This window comes from Microtus pennsylvanicus, chromosome 12 (genome assembly GCF_037038515.1).
Source record: "Microtus pennsylvanicus isolate mMicPen1 chromosome 12, mMicPen1.hap1, whole genome shotgun sequence".
Taxonomy (NCBI): Eukaryota; Metazoa; Chordata; class Mammalia; order Rodentia; family Cricetidae; genus Microtus; species Microtus pennsylvanicus.
The window spans coordinates 36118605-36135066 of NC_134590.1; the positions used below are offsets into that span (position 1 = coordinate 36118605).

General features: G+C 43.0%; 2 protein-coding genes across 2 annotated transcripts in view; both read right to left on the minus strand.

The window, feature by feature from the left end:
- Fam114a1 (family with sequence similarity 114 member A1) overlaps window positions 1-16462 on the minus strand; it is a 66555-nt gene that overhangs the window by 43175 nt on the left and 6918 nt on the right. The window contains exons 2-3 of the mRNA XM_075943430.1: window positions 14644-14984; window positions 1547-1634 (exon numbers count right to left, since the gene is read on the minus strand). Coding sequence (XP_075799545.1) covers window positions 1547-1634; window positions 14644-14976 — 421 coding nt within the window. The 5' untranslated portion in view covers window positions 14977-14984. The remainder of the gene's footprint in view (window positions 1-1546; window positions 1635-14643; window positions 14985-16462) is intronic.
- Window positions 7730-8185, minus strand: LOC142832518 (large ribosomal subunit protein eL27-like). Its single transcript, XM_075943007.1, has one exon. It carries the CDS (start codon window positions 8166-8168, stop codon window positions 7770-7772), a length of 399 nt encoding a protein of 132 aa, XP_075799122.1. The 5' UTR covers window positions 8169-8185; the 3' UTR covers window positions 7730-7769.

A 16462-nucleotide genomic window follows, 5' to 3' on the forward strand; every position in this document is an offset into this window, starting at 1 on the left:
GACTTACTATTACATGGCATCTTTTCATATAGCATGGATAGAAGTTTGGTTATACAGGTCTATTGTAAAATATTATTTTAAGATCTGTTATATTTGTGCATTTGTTTTAATGATGCAAAGATGTGTTGCCTTCTTTTATGTTGCATTTAACTAGTGAAGCTGTTTTACTTTGTCTGTATAAAACACCCGCTGCTGCCGGTCTAACAAAGAGCTGAATGGCCAATAGCAAGGCAGGAGAAAGGATAGGCAAGGCTTAGGGTGTTGTGCCTACGCAGTTCATTTTAAAATGTAATATAAGGTTCTAGTTCTTGAAAACTATTATTACAGAATGTTTAGGATAATTTGAGAATGCAGGTTAGTAGTTAGTCATCTGTCATAATCAAACACGTTACATATGTTTTCAAAGTTAAACAGATGTATTTTAGATAGATAGGTGATTTTCAAATGCTTCAGAGACCTACAGAATATGGCGTTAAGATGTTTAATAACCTAAGACTTAGTGAGGCATTGCTCCCGACAGCACCAATCTACTTCATAGAAGGATGATGGGTATTGAAGAACCTCCATATGGAGTTTGCTTTCATTTTGGGTTAGTAATACAAGTTAGGATAGAAAGTAAATTAGGTACACAACTTTGGATTCACCAAAATAGAGTATTTTCTATGAATTTTCCAAATGCAAATGGACTAGATATTATAAATGTAATTCTTTCTTTTTTTTTCTTTTTTTAAAATATTTATTTATTTATTATGTACACAATATTCTGTCTGTATGCCTGAAGGCCAGAAGAGGGCGCCAGACCTCTTTACAGATGGCCGTGAGCCACCATGTGGTTGCTGGGAATTGAACTCAGGACCTTTGGAAGAGCAGGCAATGCTCTCAACCTCTGAGCCATCTCTCCAGCCCTGTAATTCTTTCTTGATAATTGTTCTTATTGTATATAGTTGTACTATGCTGAAGCTAAAAAATTTATTTTCCTTTTTATTTAGACAAAAAGGGAAAAATGTCGCTGAATATTTTTTTAACTATGCAAAGAGAAGAAGAGAGTTGTTCAGCTAAATGTATTCAAGGGATGGCAAGGCCCTCTCTCAAACAAACAGAACACCAAAGTGACATAAAACAAGCAAAAACTAGTAGAGTTGGATGATAAACACATAGCTATAAGTAAGCTGGGTGGTGGTGGTGCACACATGTAATTCCAGCCCTCAGGATGCTGACACAGGAGAATCACAAGTTCAAGGTCAGCCTAGACTATACAATAAGACTCACTCTTTTAAAAAATCTGTGTGTGTATCTGTATTTATGTATATGCATAAATATGTGTGTACATATGCATTTATCTATATCTTAAATCTATACTTTTAGGGATAATAAAGATAGTGGTTTAAAACCACATTACGTGGTTTCCAAATTCCACCCCAAACAATACTGACTTGAACACTGAACATGGATTTCAAATGTTAAACTCCACCAATATATGCTATGTCACCATCTCTTGTCCCATCAAGCTTCTGAACTCTGTTCTGGTGCAACACCCAACACTTACCTACTGTGGCTGATGCAGATGAGAGCAGAGATTTCCCCCAGGATCCCCAGCCTGCCCATCCTCCTGCCCGTGGTGGAGAGTCCACAGCCTGCAGAAATAAACATTAGCAGCAGGTCAGATATTCACTTTGTCCCTGAATGGAAAATCATTCATTCAGAGATGCAGAGAAGATTTCAGAAAAAAAAACAACAACACCAAGTTAACCATATCTCCTGGGCATATAGTTTATATGGGTCATAAACGAGTATCTTGACCCCATTGCAGTATGCACTTTGGAACCAAACCTAGTAATGGAAGTGTTGGCTCCTGCGGACTTGGCCAAATGTGAGAAGGGAAATGTACTCCTCCCATCCCATGAAAGACAGGGACAAGGGCTGGCAGGGCTGAGGGGTGGGGTTAGGGGAGTGGAGGAGGTCAGGGAAATGTAACACATTAGAATCTAAAAGTGATGGAAAATATTTAAAATGATCCTGGTTTAGCCCATTCTTACAGAGCTAAATAAGTGTGTCTTTCAAGACAGTTAACTTCCAGACTTGTGGAGGGGGGATGGGAATGGTAGTGTGGTTGGTGAGTGGCGGTGTCCAACACCACTAAGTGTGCAATGGGGCCATCAACTAGCCTGGAGGGGGGTGGGGACCACAGAAAGCTTTATGGGATATTTGAATTCAAGCTGTCAGCTTCACTCAAATGACCCCTGCCACTCAGCCCTCACCTGCAAGGGTGAAACTCTTTCTGGCCGATGCAGTCAAATTCTGTCTCCCTGGTTCCCGAACTATAGACTGGAGACTGTGGTTTAGTGCGAGTTGTCTGTTTCAACAGAATGTGAAAACTCAGGCAGTGTGGGCCACCCTAGTCTATTCGCTGAACCAGTGAAGGGAAAGCAGGCTGTGCAGGATGGAGCTGCACCCAGGCCACAGCACAGATTTTCTGAAGTATCTCAGCTCTGTGATTTCTAGTTTGGGGACCGGCCTCATTCCCAGATTTGTGTTCTGGAAGATTCCCCCAGTTTGGCTTCCCTCCCTCCCTTCCCTCTTGATCTCTCTTTTTGTCTTCCCTCCTTTCTTTCTTGTTCTGGCCACTAATCCACCCCCAGAGTCAAGCAGAGTGCTTTGGTATTTGTTGGATAAATGGCCGACATTCATCCATTTTCTCTCTCAGGTCTGCAGGAGATTCTGTTAATCGTATCAAGTGAGTCCAACGCATTTAGCGGAAGCACAGCTTCCTCTTACTGTTCACAAACATCATAGAAAGCAAAGGAAGAACAAACACATCGACCAAGTATTCGAGCTTTTTAATAGGAACGAAGGGAAGGAGGCCTATATAATCCTGAGGCTGGCTGTCAGTCATCCCAGTTCCCTTTTCCCTGTTGCCTCTTACTCTTGCAGATAAAGGTGGTATCATGCCCAGTTTTTCACCAAAATGTGTATAAATAAGGAAATGTTGGCTTTTGTGATAAATTTTCAGTTATGGTCATTGCCAACTCTTTCTCTTCCTTTGGGCCCTGAATGTTGATATGATACTTAACCGTGAAGCAGTCACTTTGCTGCTTCAAGGAAAGCTCAGGGAAGCGGCAACCCTGGTCCTGATGCTGATGGGCACTATGCCAACACCAGGAGCTGCTTGTCTTCATCTTTCCTTTAATGGGAGAAAAATACATTGCTGCTCTGTAGACCACTACATGTTGAATTTTATTCATTTATATCTTGACGCATTCCTGACAGCATCCATCCAGCAGAGACATGAGAAATAGAAAAGGCCATAGACTTGAATTGCTTAAGCTTGAGTCTAGGTTCTGCCGTTCTGGACAATGAGTTACTAAAGTTCCTCTAAACCCTCATTCATTCATTAAAAAATGCAAGACGTGACAGAAGAGAGCTTTCAGAATGGGGCAGGGGATACACTCAGTGCTACCATAGACGTTTATGAAATTGTACACAGAAGATGTATATATATATATGTGTGTGTATATATATATATATATATACACATATATATATGAACTCTCAGAACCAATAACTCCACAGGTTTTGTGAAGATTAAAAGAATCATTTCATATAAAGTTGTGAGTGGAAGCCCTGCAATATAAACAGTCTGTGGGTGTTAGATAGTAACAACACGGAACATCAGCCTTAAGGCTACGATGTAGAGAGGTTGGCAAGCTGGCTGTCAGTTTTTCCCTCTGTCTGGAAACAGAGAGGCTTGTCAAGGTGAGTGGAACACTCATGACTCATGACGGTCTGCAACTCGTTTGTGGTGTCTGCATCGATCACCTCACCTGGCAACTGAATCCAGTGGCAACTTCGTGCCATCAGAAACACAGATGTAAGCTGATGACTAACATCACCCATTCATATGGCCAATCACTGCCCATGACTAGGAAGGACAATACACGCAGGGGTGACAGCTTCTGACTGAAATCTATACAATATTTAATATGCCCTGACAGTTGGTAATTGACTAGCAAATGGAAAAGAAATGTCAAATGATTCTAGAATGTTTTGCCGTGTAATAAGCAACACTTCACCTGCTTTATTAAAGTTCTTGACATTGAGCTGGGGTGTCTAGACGAGTTGTAAGGATATTTGTAATCAACAGAAAAAATTACAAACTAAAGATTAACTGTGAATTATATATCTCATCATGAACTTTGTCTCCACTAACTAGTCATTATGCCACACACTTAGAAGCCTATAAAATTGTATAACATAGGACCGCTGAGACGGCTCAGTGGGTAAAAGCACTTGCCACACACGGTTGATGTCCTGAGTTCAAGCCCTGGTAAGGGCAGAAGGAAAGAACCTTCTCCACAAAGTTCTCTGACCTCTACATGTGTGCTATGGTAACATGTGCAAACACACACATACACAGCCAAATAAAAGTAAAATAAGCAGAGTGGGTGAGCTCACACCCCACATTACTAAATGTTGTCGTAAAGCTTTCCTTCTCATCCTTTGCCTATGTATCTCCCACCTGCTACAACAGAGACCATCACGGCCCAGCTCAGACATCATCCTATGAGAACGCTACACGTTTTTCTCCTTCTCACAGAGTCAGAAGAATGAGTTTGGATAGTAGGAGCAAATCAGGCTTAGATTTAACAAGGACATCTAAAACCTCATTGGAAGGGCTGGAGCGAGAATCAGCTGATGGCTCAGCTGTTAAGAGTGCATGTCTTTAATCCCAGCACTCAGAGGCAGAGGCAGGCAGGTTGCTGTGAGTTTTAGGCCAACCTGGTTTACAAAGAGAGTTCTAGGACAGGAGGGCTGTACAGAGAAACCCTATCTCGAAAAAACAAAATAAAACACAAGAAGGGCTGGAGAGATGGCTCAGTGGTTAAGGGTACTGATTGGTCTTTCAGAAGACCTGGGTTTAATTTCCAGCACTCATATGGTGGTTCACAACCATCCATAACTTAGTCTCAGGGGATTCAACACGTTCTTCTGAAATCTGCAGGCCATGCATGAGATGCACAGACATATGTGTAGACAAAACACCCATATACATAAAAGAAGTAAATAAAATTTATATATAAAAAAACCTACTTGGTCCTTTGAACAATAACAACCATTGTGTGGTACTAAGCATATCTAACAATGCAGGATTCTATGGAGCTCAAAGTTCCTCAGTTAGAAAAGACATTTAAATACCTAGCGTCCTGCTTAACATCAAATAAAAAGTACTTTTTAGGACGGAGCTATAGCTTGGTGGTAGAGTACTTGACTGACAGGAGCAAGGCCCCAAGTTTCGTTCCTCACACCATCAATACCACCAGCAAAACAAGACATCATTTACTGAGGCTGCGAGTGTGGCTCGGTCACAAAGTTCGCCTAGCTTACACGTGAAACCCTGGATTAGATTTCTAGGAAAACAATGAACTGCTTGTTTATTTAGGTGAACATGTTCAAAACTATAAACAGACAGAAAGTAAAAACCATCACTGAATACAAACACCATCCACAGTTAGGTGGAAAATATATATTCCTATGTTAAGGGTAAAAGACCAACCTGGATGTCCCATCCCCAAGACAGATGAGGAATCCGGTACTGTGTGTATCTTTGTACCAGGGGTGCTGGCCATTGGATCCAGGAGACCAAGCCTTCCTCCAGTTCTGTAACTCATGGCACAGATACTCTAACCTTAGTAGGAAGGTTGCAAGCTGTCCTGGGCACCTACAGCCCTGTCAGAAGGTCTGGCTTGCAACGACCTCAGTTATTTCCAAGTAATTTTCTTCCCTGATGAATATACACAACTCAACTCTAGGAAGATTTAAAAATTAAATGTAGAAAGGCTAAAGCCCCAAAGCCATGCTATTAATGTTTTTTGGTCCACATTTGACCTTTTCTGTCCTACTAATATTTATGGAACTTAACAGGGTGACAAGGTTTGAAAACCAATTTACAATGAATAGCTGAATTATCACCTTAGAGACTTTAAGCCAAAATTGTGCCGCATTTAGGAATACTATATTAACGTTTAGGTCTTTAAGTCTACTCTATAAATTTAATAGCTTTATAACAATTATTAAGCACTCAGCAAGGTTTTGTAACCTAGAGATAAATGATGTACTTAAAAGGAAATAGAATGTATCGCATTTTTGTTATTTAAAACATTTGAATGTATTCAAGTTGGGAAAAAAGGACCAAACATTAATCAAATCTCCCTGGAAAGTGGCTGCTCTGTTTTGCTTAGCTTGCATACAGAATCATGATTTGTGAGATGAACATAATCCCAAGGGAGAATTGAGTGTTTGAAATTGCAGTCTTAATAAACTAAACACTAATTGTTTAAATTAATTAAGCAACTAAGCAGATCTTTTTATGTACAACATGCACACCAGCTTACACCAAAACCCATCGAAGGACCTAAATCTAAGGATCCCAAAGCCAATTGATGATTTTGTCCTTTCCATTGTCATGGAAATAGTGTCATCCTCTGAGTTACACTGTTTTCTCCACCTGACTCCTGCAGGGTTGGAGTCGGATGGTTCTCCATCCCGTCTTTGTTTATCTCCATCAGTGACTCCTCACATCTAATCATATCCAGTGTCTCCACCACAGCTCTACTGCAGAAACAAGGGGCTTCTTGCAGACTTCTCTGGTGGATGCTCCACATCTTTCTTCTTCACCTCTTCGGAAAGGTGGCTACTTCCTTGCCCGCTGCTATTACCACTTCTCCATCTAACACAGCAAGATTCCTCCTGGCACCACTTCCTGGAGCCACTTGCATCGAAGTCACAATGACTTCCTTGGTGTCAAGCTATGGATTCGTGTTATTCGTTATTATGTGACGTCCCAGTAGGATCTGAAGCTTAACCATGTTTAGATTTAAAGCTCTCTAGTTTCATAGCAGCGGAGCCAGTCCACTTTTCTTTATCATAACAAAATATCAGAGGCAGGCACATTTTAGAGGAAAAGGTGTTAACTTAGTTCACAGTTCTGGAGATTCCGAGGCAAGCTCAGAAGTGGCTTGGATGGTGGTTCACATTCATTGGTTCACAGTGGATGGTGGAGCATGTGAGGAAGGAATGGCATCTCAAAGTAGGAAGTTAGAGAACAACTCAGGGCTTAGCTCATCATAGCTTAACAATTCATTCTTGTGAGAGCTCAAGAGTCTCATGGGGGGACCTTAACCCTTTCTTAGGACAGCTTCCACAGGAACTAAGGGACGTCCACTGAGCTCTAATTCCAAAGGTCCAGCTTTCCAACATCACCACACTGAGAACCAACCTTCTAATCTTATCTCTTAGAGGTTGTCTTGGTTAGGGTTTCTATTGCTGTGAAGAGACACCATAACCACGGCAACTCTTAGAAAGGAAAACATTTAATCGAGGCATTGGCTTATGGTTTCAGAGGTTCGGTCCATTTTCATCATGGAGGGGGGCATGGCAGCATGCAGGCAGACATGGTGCTGGAGAGGTAGCTGAGGATGCTACATCTCTCAGGCAACAGGAAGTCAACTAAGACACTGGGCAGTATCCTGAGCATAGGAACTCTCAAAGCCTGCTCCCACAATGACACACTTCCTCTAACAAGACCACACCCACTCCAACAAAGCCACACCTCCTAATCGTGCCACTCCCTATGAGATTATGGGGGCCAGTTACATTCAAGCTACCACAGAGATCCAAGTAAACTCTATCAAATAGCATTGCCTCTGCCCGATCTTCTCATTATTACTTTTTTTTTGTTTTTTAAACTTTTAATGATGTAAACAAAAATATACCTAAAAGCGAAGCTTCTGGAAAAACCATTTGTTCTTCCCTGTCTTGTATCGTTCCTCAAATTTGACCTTGGCTTCCCGCCTTGCCTTGCGTTTTAGGGCTGGGTCCCTAAAGACATCCTTGTTGACAACAGTTTTGTCCAGGGGGATGTCCACAGAGTACCTTGTGGGCATCAGGTGGTTGTAGTTATAAACCTTCACAAAGGACTTGATCTTGGATCTCTTAGCGACCTTCTTGCCCATGGCAGCTGCCACTTTTCGGGGATAGCGGTCAATTCCAGCATGGCTGTAAGGGCGGTCTGAGGTGCCATCGTCAATGTTCTTCACAATGACGGCTTTGCGTCCCGAGTAGCGTCCAGCCAGGACGAGCACCACTTTCCCGGGTTTCATGAACTTGCCCATTTCGACAGCGAGCAGCCGGTTCCTCGTTATTACTTTTTTATTGTCAGCATTTAGGACTATGATTTCAGTTATTTTTAGAACATTCTTACATACATAGAAGATATTATATATGCTTCTTAGATTAAGTTACAATTAAGTTAATTCCAATAAAATACGTACAGTCCAGGTCAGCAGGGCATCCTCATTGGAAAAGTCATACTCCTGAGGCAGCCATAATAGGCAATTCTATTATCCCTGCCCCCATCGACATCGATGCTTTGCTAGTTAGCATTCTGAATTGCAGAACTGATTTTAATTAGGGAACACATTATACTTTTTACCAGCATCCCGAATATCTGAAAAGAAAGATATTCATGATTCGTAGATGGTTAAATATATTTAAGAGAGTCTTCCCACCTTTACGTGTCCAGGCATAAGGAAGCCTTTTGGGCCAGCTAGCCTACAATCAGTGTGCTCTGGGTTCAGTGAAAGATACTGTCTTAAAAGATAAGGTTGGAATACAAAGGTGTAGGACTCGGGATTAACCTCTAGCCTCCACATATGTGTTCACGCATGTGCAAACACACACACACACACACACACACACACACACACACACACACACACACCCCAGAATTTAGAGAAACTTGGCCTGGGCTGAGCCTTTTAAGGATCACTAGGCTGGTACATCTTGCAAGATCCATAAAAACAAGAATCATTTGTATCATCCTCAACGAAGACTAACCTTTCTGAACTTGGGGAAGACTTCAGGACTGGTTTAAATTAACGCTCCAGGGAAGGCTTTTCCCACACTGCTGTGGTCACTGCTTCTCTATGACTGCCTGTCCTAGCTAGACCACAGAAATCCTGTAGATGCCACATTCCTCACCTCTCTGGTGGCATGCAGCTGGAAGAGCTGCCGGAGGAGGTTATCCTAACATCCGAGGTTCGAGGGAGGATGGGGACTCTCTCCCGCACATGTTTAGAGAAAATTGTGCAGAAAGGCTTAACGCCATGGCTCCTGAGGACAGAGGAGGAGTCCTGAGGACAGTTTCTTTGAGAGCAGAAATGGTGTGATCAGAGCAGTGTGATGGAAAGTCCCGACTGACAACATGATTGAACTAAGAAAACCTAGGAGTGCTCTCTGTGAGTGTGTCTGGGGGCGTTTTCAGAGGCAATCACACACAGGGGTGCCAACCTCGTGAGTGCACCAATTCCTTGGTGGGTTCATAACATTAAGGCATTATTAGCAGATGGTAAACATATGAAGCAGGATGCCACTGGGGACATATCCCGGGGAGCTTGATAGGTTCTAGTCACTTCCGGTATCTTCCTTCCACTGGGGACATATCCCGGGGAGCTCGATAGGTCCTAGTCTCTTCCCGTATCTTCCTTCCACTGGGGACATATCCCGGGGAGCTCGATAGGTCCTAGTCTCTTCTAGTATCTTCCTTCCACTGGGGACATATCCCAGGGAGCTCTACTGGTCCTCGTCACTTCCGGTATCTTCCTTCTCTCTGCTTCCTGTCTACCACAAGGCAAAACACACTTTCTGTCATATGCTCTTGCTGCTGTGATGTTTGGACAAAGTCACCACGGCCCATGCCCTCTGAAACGATGAGTCAGAGGAAATATTCCCTCTCCTTAGGTTGTCTGTGCTGGGTGTTTGTGCACAACAACACAAAATAACTGATCCAGTCGTCACTGGCAGACTGCTGGCCACATCCTGTCCTTTGGCTTCGTCCTGGTCAACACCACTCTACTGTCAAGGTATAGATTCCACTCATTCTGGTAAAAGTGAACAGAATGGCAGGACCCAGATTCAAAGCAACTATGCAGATACAGTTCACTTAAAGACAGACATTCATGCACAGTGTGACAAACTCTAATGCGTTCTAGAAGACATTTTTCCTACAGAGACATCTTTAAAGGGGTTCATGAGCCTTTGTCAGGCTTAGCTACCTTAGGATCAAGGAGGCTTTTGAACCTGACTATTTTCCAATAGAATCTTTCATACTAAGGAACCTGTGTTCAGTAGCCAAGTAACCAATTTAGAAATGAACTTCTATTTCAAGGGCTTCCTTCCTGCCTGCCTGCTTCTATTTTTTTTCTAAAGAATTTATTAAAGAAAAACTATCTGGCTCGATGGTTGTTTTCTTCATTGCAAAAAGATTTCCTGTAAATAGCCAAAAAAAAGGCAAATATAATAAAAGACTAGTATTTAAAGATTATGTTCAAAATCGATCACTTCTAATAATAACTTAAGGAACTCAAGATAAGAAACTAAGGGAGAGAATAGAATGTCCTGTAGACAGAAAGTAGGGTTCAACCTAAAGGTCAGAAAAGAAAAATAGCCAGCCACTGGCTCTTATCTCTACCTCAGTCCGAAATGGTGATCCTGCCTTCAGGAATCTCAGAATGAGACTGTGAGTGAGAACTGTCTCTTCCTGTCTCTCTAGTGCTGGGATTAAAGGCGTGCACCACTATCACCCAGTTTCTATGGCAAACTAGCGTGGCTACTGGGATTAAAGGTGTGTGTGACCACCGCCTGGTCTGTAAGGCTGATCAGTGCGGCTGTTTTATTCTCTGAACTTCAGGCAAGCTTTATTTATTAAATATAAATGAAATGCCACTATGATGTCCCTTTCTGGTAATTCTTTAAGTGAGGCTAAATTTGCTCCCACACAGAGGGTTAAAATCTGACTCTAAAGAATAAGTGTAAATATTTTGAAGGCAATTCGACAGCATGACCATTTACCAAAATAATAGTAAGTTCTACCTTACAGCCTATGACTGCCTAAGCCGTGAGCTTTTCACTAGGATTACGGTACCAAACTTGAAATTCTTCCCTGTGGAACAGGCCTCACAGCAAATCACAAAGGGGTTGGTTTCTCTGGTTACTTCCATGCCACTATTGCACCAGCAGCCCCTCTTGCCTGCCAGGTCAGGACTGCAGCAATTAGGGTGCAGTATTGAGGGAGACCACTGATGGCGTCTGTCCCCCAACAGTTTGCATAGTAACTTCCAGCACTCTGAAAGCTAGCCAAAGGAAAGAAGTTTCCCCAGGAAGTTGAGATTGATTTCTCTATGTTCTATAGCCAAAGTGTATGGTATCTTCAGCAATAGAGTCACACCATGTAGTGATGGTTGGCAGCCAACGAAAGTAGGGATAGCCTATGTTGTTTGACATATCTTAGGGTAACTGGGATATTCATTTAATAACCTATGTCTTCTAGGAGCAACATTGTCCACCTATGCAGGGTAAAATTCTGCTCTAATTCTTTTTTTTTATTAAGTTATGTTTTGAAATTACCTTACTAACTAGTGGGTTTTCTTATCTTTTAAATAGACCCTGAGCTTCAGCTTAACCACCACTACCTTTTCCCCTCCCCCATTCCCTGGCTCCTATCCTTAAGTCTTTGACATTCAGTCCCCCGCCCCGTTGCCCCTTCTTTCATTTCACATGTGTTCTGCTCTCCTTCAGCTTTACATTTTAAGTTGGCTTTGAGATAGTAGCTTCCATATCATACCCCGCTTCCTTTGGGCTCAACCCATCCCTCCCATCCCTGACTTCACCCGTAGTCCTGCCACAACACAAATGGGCAACACTAACTCAACTTAGGGAACTATTAAAAAAATACATGAATTTGTTTGGGGGAAAAGGAGGGAGTTACAGAGATGGAATTATCATATTTCATTGTGAACGTATGTGTATGAAGTTTTCAAAAATCAAGGAAAGAAAACTTGGCCTGGGATTGACCTCAAGTCCCTTTCTGCCCCTCTGGTTACAAACATAACTACCTAGAGAAAGGATGAGTTGACTTGCTCTCTCTCAATGCCATTATCTTTAGTTTCATTTTTGTGTGCTGAGGACCGTATTCCTGGACCATGCCCATGCTAGTCAAATGCTCTATCACTGTGCCAAACACCCACTCTTCTTCAGATGTTTCTGAAGCACTGGACTGGCACCACAGAATTTTAGAACCGAAGTGGTACCAAGAGATCACCTCCTCAAAGAGTCATTAAGAGTTTCTTCATGGTTCTTTGTTCTGCAACAATTATTTTAAATCCTGGACAAACATGAGAACTATCTGAAGCTCCTTAAAAGGCCCCATCCATGAGTCAGGCTCCGTTAGGGTGGCACTCAGGTGTCAGCTCATTTTAAGCATTCCTGGTCACTGGGATGCTTGTCTAGAGTTGAGATCCTCTGCTCTGGGAGTCTGTGGTCCTTAGGGGTCATGGCTGGCCTCAAAGACTTTTTACGTGACTTCTCAGGGGAGACAAACTTTTGTGGATATTTTCCATATCTGATCATCTGATCCAAATGCCTAGCTGGCTCTCAAGTCTCCTCCACACCATCCCCACAGAATGACCATTTAGCTTTTGTTAGAACTCCAGGCCTGACCACTCTCTACCAGGAGAGCTATGAGTGCAACCCAACACAAAACTGTAAACTTTCTTAAGATACTGTGAGACTGTTTTGCATTTTATTTTTGTTTATTTGTTTTTGTAATTTGATTGTGTGGCTCTTAAGAGTAGACTTTGTGGGTAACCTGTTGCATTGCCAAAGGTTGGATGTTTCCAAGTGACGGGAGGTCAATCCCTCCTCTCTCTGGAAGCTCATACTATCTTTGAGCAGGTCTGAGAGTCAAACCTTTGAGGATGATAAAAAGAAGCCACACCTTGAATACAAGCCATAAAACATTGGAAGCAATTATCGAGACTTCATGTGACAAGTCCTATTTTATAGAGAAAAAAATTGAGACAAAGAAAATTGATATTTCTTGACCAAACGTCACAGTTAATAACAAACTGGAAAATGGATGGTCAGAATTCTTGGTTCCCTGTTTCATGTCTATTCTTGGAACACTACACTCAGACACTTCTAAGGGATTTGAGGTGCGCACCTTGAGATTAACGAGGCTAGTCCTTGGTGAAAGCTGAGCCCTGACCCTCTCATGCACCATCATTCTAGATCACCCGAACAGCTCGTCTTCTACCTCCTGTCCTGTGCCATGCCTGCAGGGAAAGCACCAGGAAATGAAGTTTAGATGGCCATGTTGTCGGAGCACAAGGAATGTCTATAATCCCAGCACCTGGGAGGCTAAGGTGGGAGGATGAATTGAAAGCCAGCCTGGGGAACATGGCAAAATCTTGTCTCAAAACCCCCTCTCCCTACAAAAACCAAGATACCTATGGGCAGACACTGGCCCAGCTTATCCTACCTACAGAGGAACAAGTGCAGGCACTGTGGGGAGGGGCACCAAGTGAGCTCTGCTTCTGGTTCCCAGAAAGGTGACAGGTGATAACAGGCTTGCGATCTAAATGCAGAAGACCTCCACAGTGGACCTTCGGTTATGCAGCAGAACTCCAAGGGTTCTGCAGAGACCCCTGGTGCTTGTCATTTGGGATTATTAAGGCTAATACTGTATCTTTTGTTACCCACTGAGCAGTCCAGGACAAGCTGCTTGTCATCTTTGAGTTTAGGTGCCTCACCTATCAACTGGAGTCATACGTAGCTTAGAACCATTGCATGGAGTGAACTGCACAGCACGCCAGGAGGCCAGCAGGGCTCCTGGAATACAGGCCATGTCCAGTAATTGATGGCTGTCAGGATTCTTAACACAACGATCAAAACACAAAATCAGATCCACAAGTTCCTTTTCTGAATGTCTTCCTTCCCCCCACACAGCAGGCAAGTGAGGAGTCACAGCATGTTGTGAATTCTCAAACAGGCAGAGTTTGGCTCAAAGGGTGCCCTTGTGGGTTGATATGGTACCACTTCAGAATATGGTTTTGAACTTCCCTGTGGAGCTTATGCTGGAATCTAATTTCCATGAGACAGTAAGAAATAAGACCTTTAAGGACTAGCTAAAAAATCAAGGATGTAGCTCAGCGGTGGTGAACTTTCCTAGAATTGGAGAAACCCAGTTTGATAACCAGCCCTCGAAACAAACAAACACAGGTGATGGGGCTCTGCCATCATAAGTGGATAAACTCATTCATGGGCTCAGTCCATCAGTGGGGTAGCTCGGGAATGGGCAGCTTTAACAACTAGTCGTCAAGGTCTCTCGTGCACAACTTATCTCTTGTCCAGTGATGCCTTGAGTTACCTTGGGTCACTTCCTGCGAGAAGGCCAACCTCCTTTATAACCCCTCATCCCTGCTGTAGAGCTGTGAATCAGAATAAACCTCTTTTATTGAGAACGTATCCAATCTGTGACATTGTGTTATTAGCAGCAGCTAGCAGCCAGAGACTGGGTATCAGGAAGAGTTTAGGTTAAAACATGGTGACTCTTGCAGGGCGCTGGTGCCTCATGCCTTTAATCCCAGCACTCGGGAGGCAGAGGCTGGTGAATCTCCATGAGTTTGAAACCAGCCTGGTTCTACAAGAGCTAGCTCCAAGACATCTAAGCATGCTACAGAGAAATCCTATCTCGAAAAAACAAAAAAACAACCAACCAAACAAAGAAACAAAAACCATGGCGACTCTTACCACATCGTTCTGTTCTTTCAGAGGAATGTCAGATCCAGTATCTCCCTCGAGGCTGACGGAATCAACGCACTCAGCCAGCGTGTCCTCGGTCACTTCTCCATTGAGGGGGGCCTCCTCGGCATCACTGACCTTGGCCTGCTCTCGAAGCCCTGTAGGGGCAGTCTCTGCACATGCATGCTGTTCTCCAGCGTGGTCAGCTGGCACTGGCTCATCTGAAGTCGTAGCTGGACCACACCGCACGTCTCCATCTTCAGCTGGGGAGTCACCCCGGGGCATCCCCGCAGCATCTTCTCTGACTTCATTGGCTATGATGTCATTGGCATCATCAGACATTTTAATATCTGTCAAGGGGATCACAAACACTTGTGTTGGCAACGTTCATTCAGTTCAATTATGCCAAGTGGGGGTAAGCTCTTGTCAATCAAGAGGTAACTCTATGTGATCTTATGTAGCCAGAATAAAGGCATGGGAAAACTGTCTTCGTTTCTCTGAGTGGCCCTAACTGTAGTCCCAAGTTCCTCGTCATCACAAGTGTCACTCACCAGAGTGAACAAAAGAAGGTTGGACATGATGGAGAAGCAGATGACATGTGGAGAAGGTGACATGCCAGAAGCAGAGCCTGAAGGGATGCACATTGAGAACAGAGGGAGGCTGAGGCAGCTACGAAGGCAAGGAAACCATTCTTCCCTTCCAGAGTCTAGGAGGAACCAGCCTTGCCGCCATCTTGATCCAAGCTCAGGAGAAATCCATATCTGACCTCTAAACTGCAAATGCGTGTTGTGTAAGTCATGGAGTCTGTTGGAAGAGACAGCCAGCACTGCTGACAGGGTTCTGATGGGATTCAGTCTCAAGATTGTACAGGGTTCAAACTTCCATCTTATTGCTTACTCAAAGCGTACCTTTTTAAGCCTCGGTTTTCTGATCTGGAAGATGATTTTGAGGCCATCCTGGGCTGCCTATAGGTATATCATGTCTCAAAACAAACAAACAAATCAAAACAAAAAAAATAAAGAAAAGAACAAAGAATGGCTGAGTTTTATCCCAGACCCACATGGTGGAAAGAGAGAACCTACTCCTGCCAAGTGGTCCTCTGACTCCACAAGTGAATTGTTACAAGTGGGAAGTCTCCACAACAAATGAAAGAACGAATGAATGAATGAATGAATTAGTTAATTTTTCTCTGAAGAATAAAAAATGTATCTGTGAACTTGTTTAAAAAGTGCTATTAGTTTTGCGGAGTCATCAAACACACGCAAGGACTTACAGACGCACTTGGCTCTACTGTCCTTTGTAACAGCTAAGGGCTTGTTGTGGCTCTCAAACTCCTGCCCCCATTCCATAGACATGGAATGGGTGAGCGTCGGTTTTAGAGGCTCATAGAAAGGGGAAGAAGTGACAGCTACTGAAGAGTTCTCTTGGAGGGGACAAGAGTAGTAGTGGTTGTATAGGTGTGTAAAATATACCAAAAAACACTGACCACAATGCCTAGAAACAATGTGAATTTTATGATCTGTGAATTATAGCTTAATATTCTGACATAGAGAAAGGTCTACAGCCAGATAAATAATTCTAGTAGCCAACTGAATCTCTGTCCATGTCTTATTTTTAACGGCAGGCCTCTTTGTCTTGTGTGTTTCTCACAACAAATCCTATATTTCTGCCAATAACATGCTGAAAATCTCAGTGCTATTGTCCAGGAAACCTTCACCTTCTTAAGAATACATAGTATATTGAAGGTACAGACTCTAAAGAACACCACTACTGACATTTTCCTAAACCAGGCCAGTTTCTAGCTGCATTCTAAATCCTTATCCTTCTG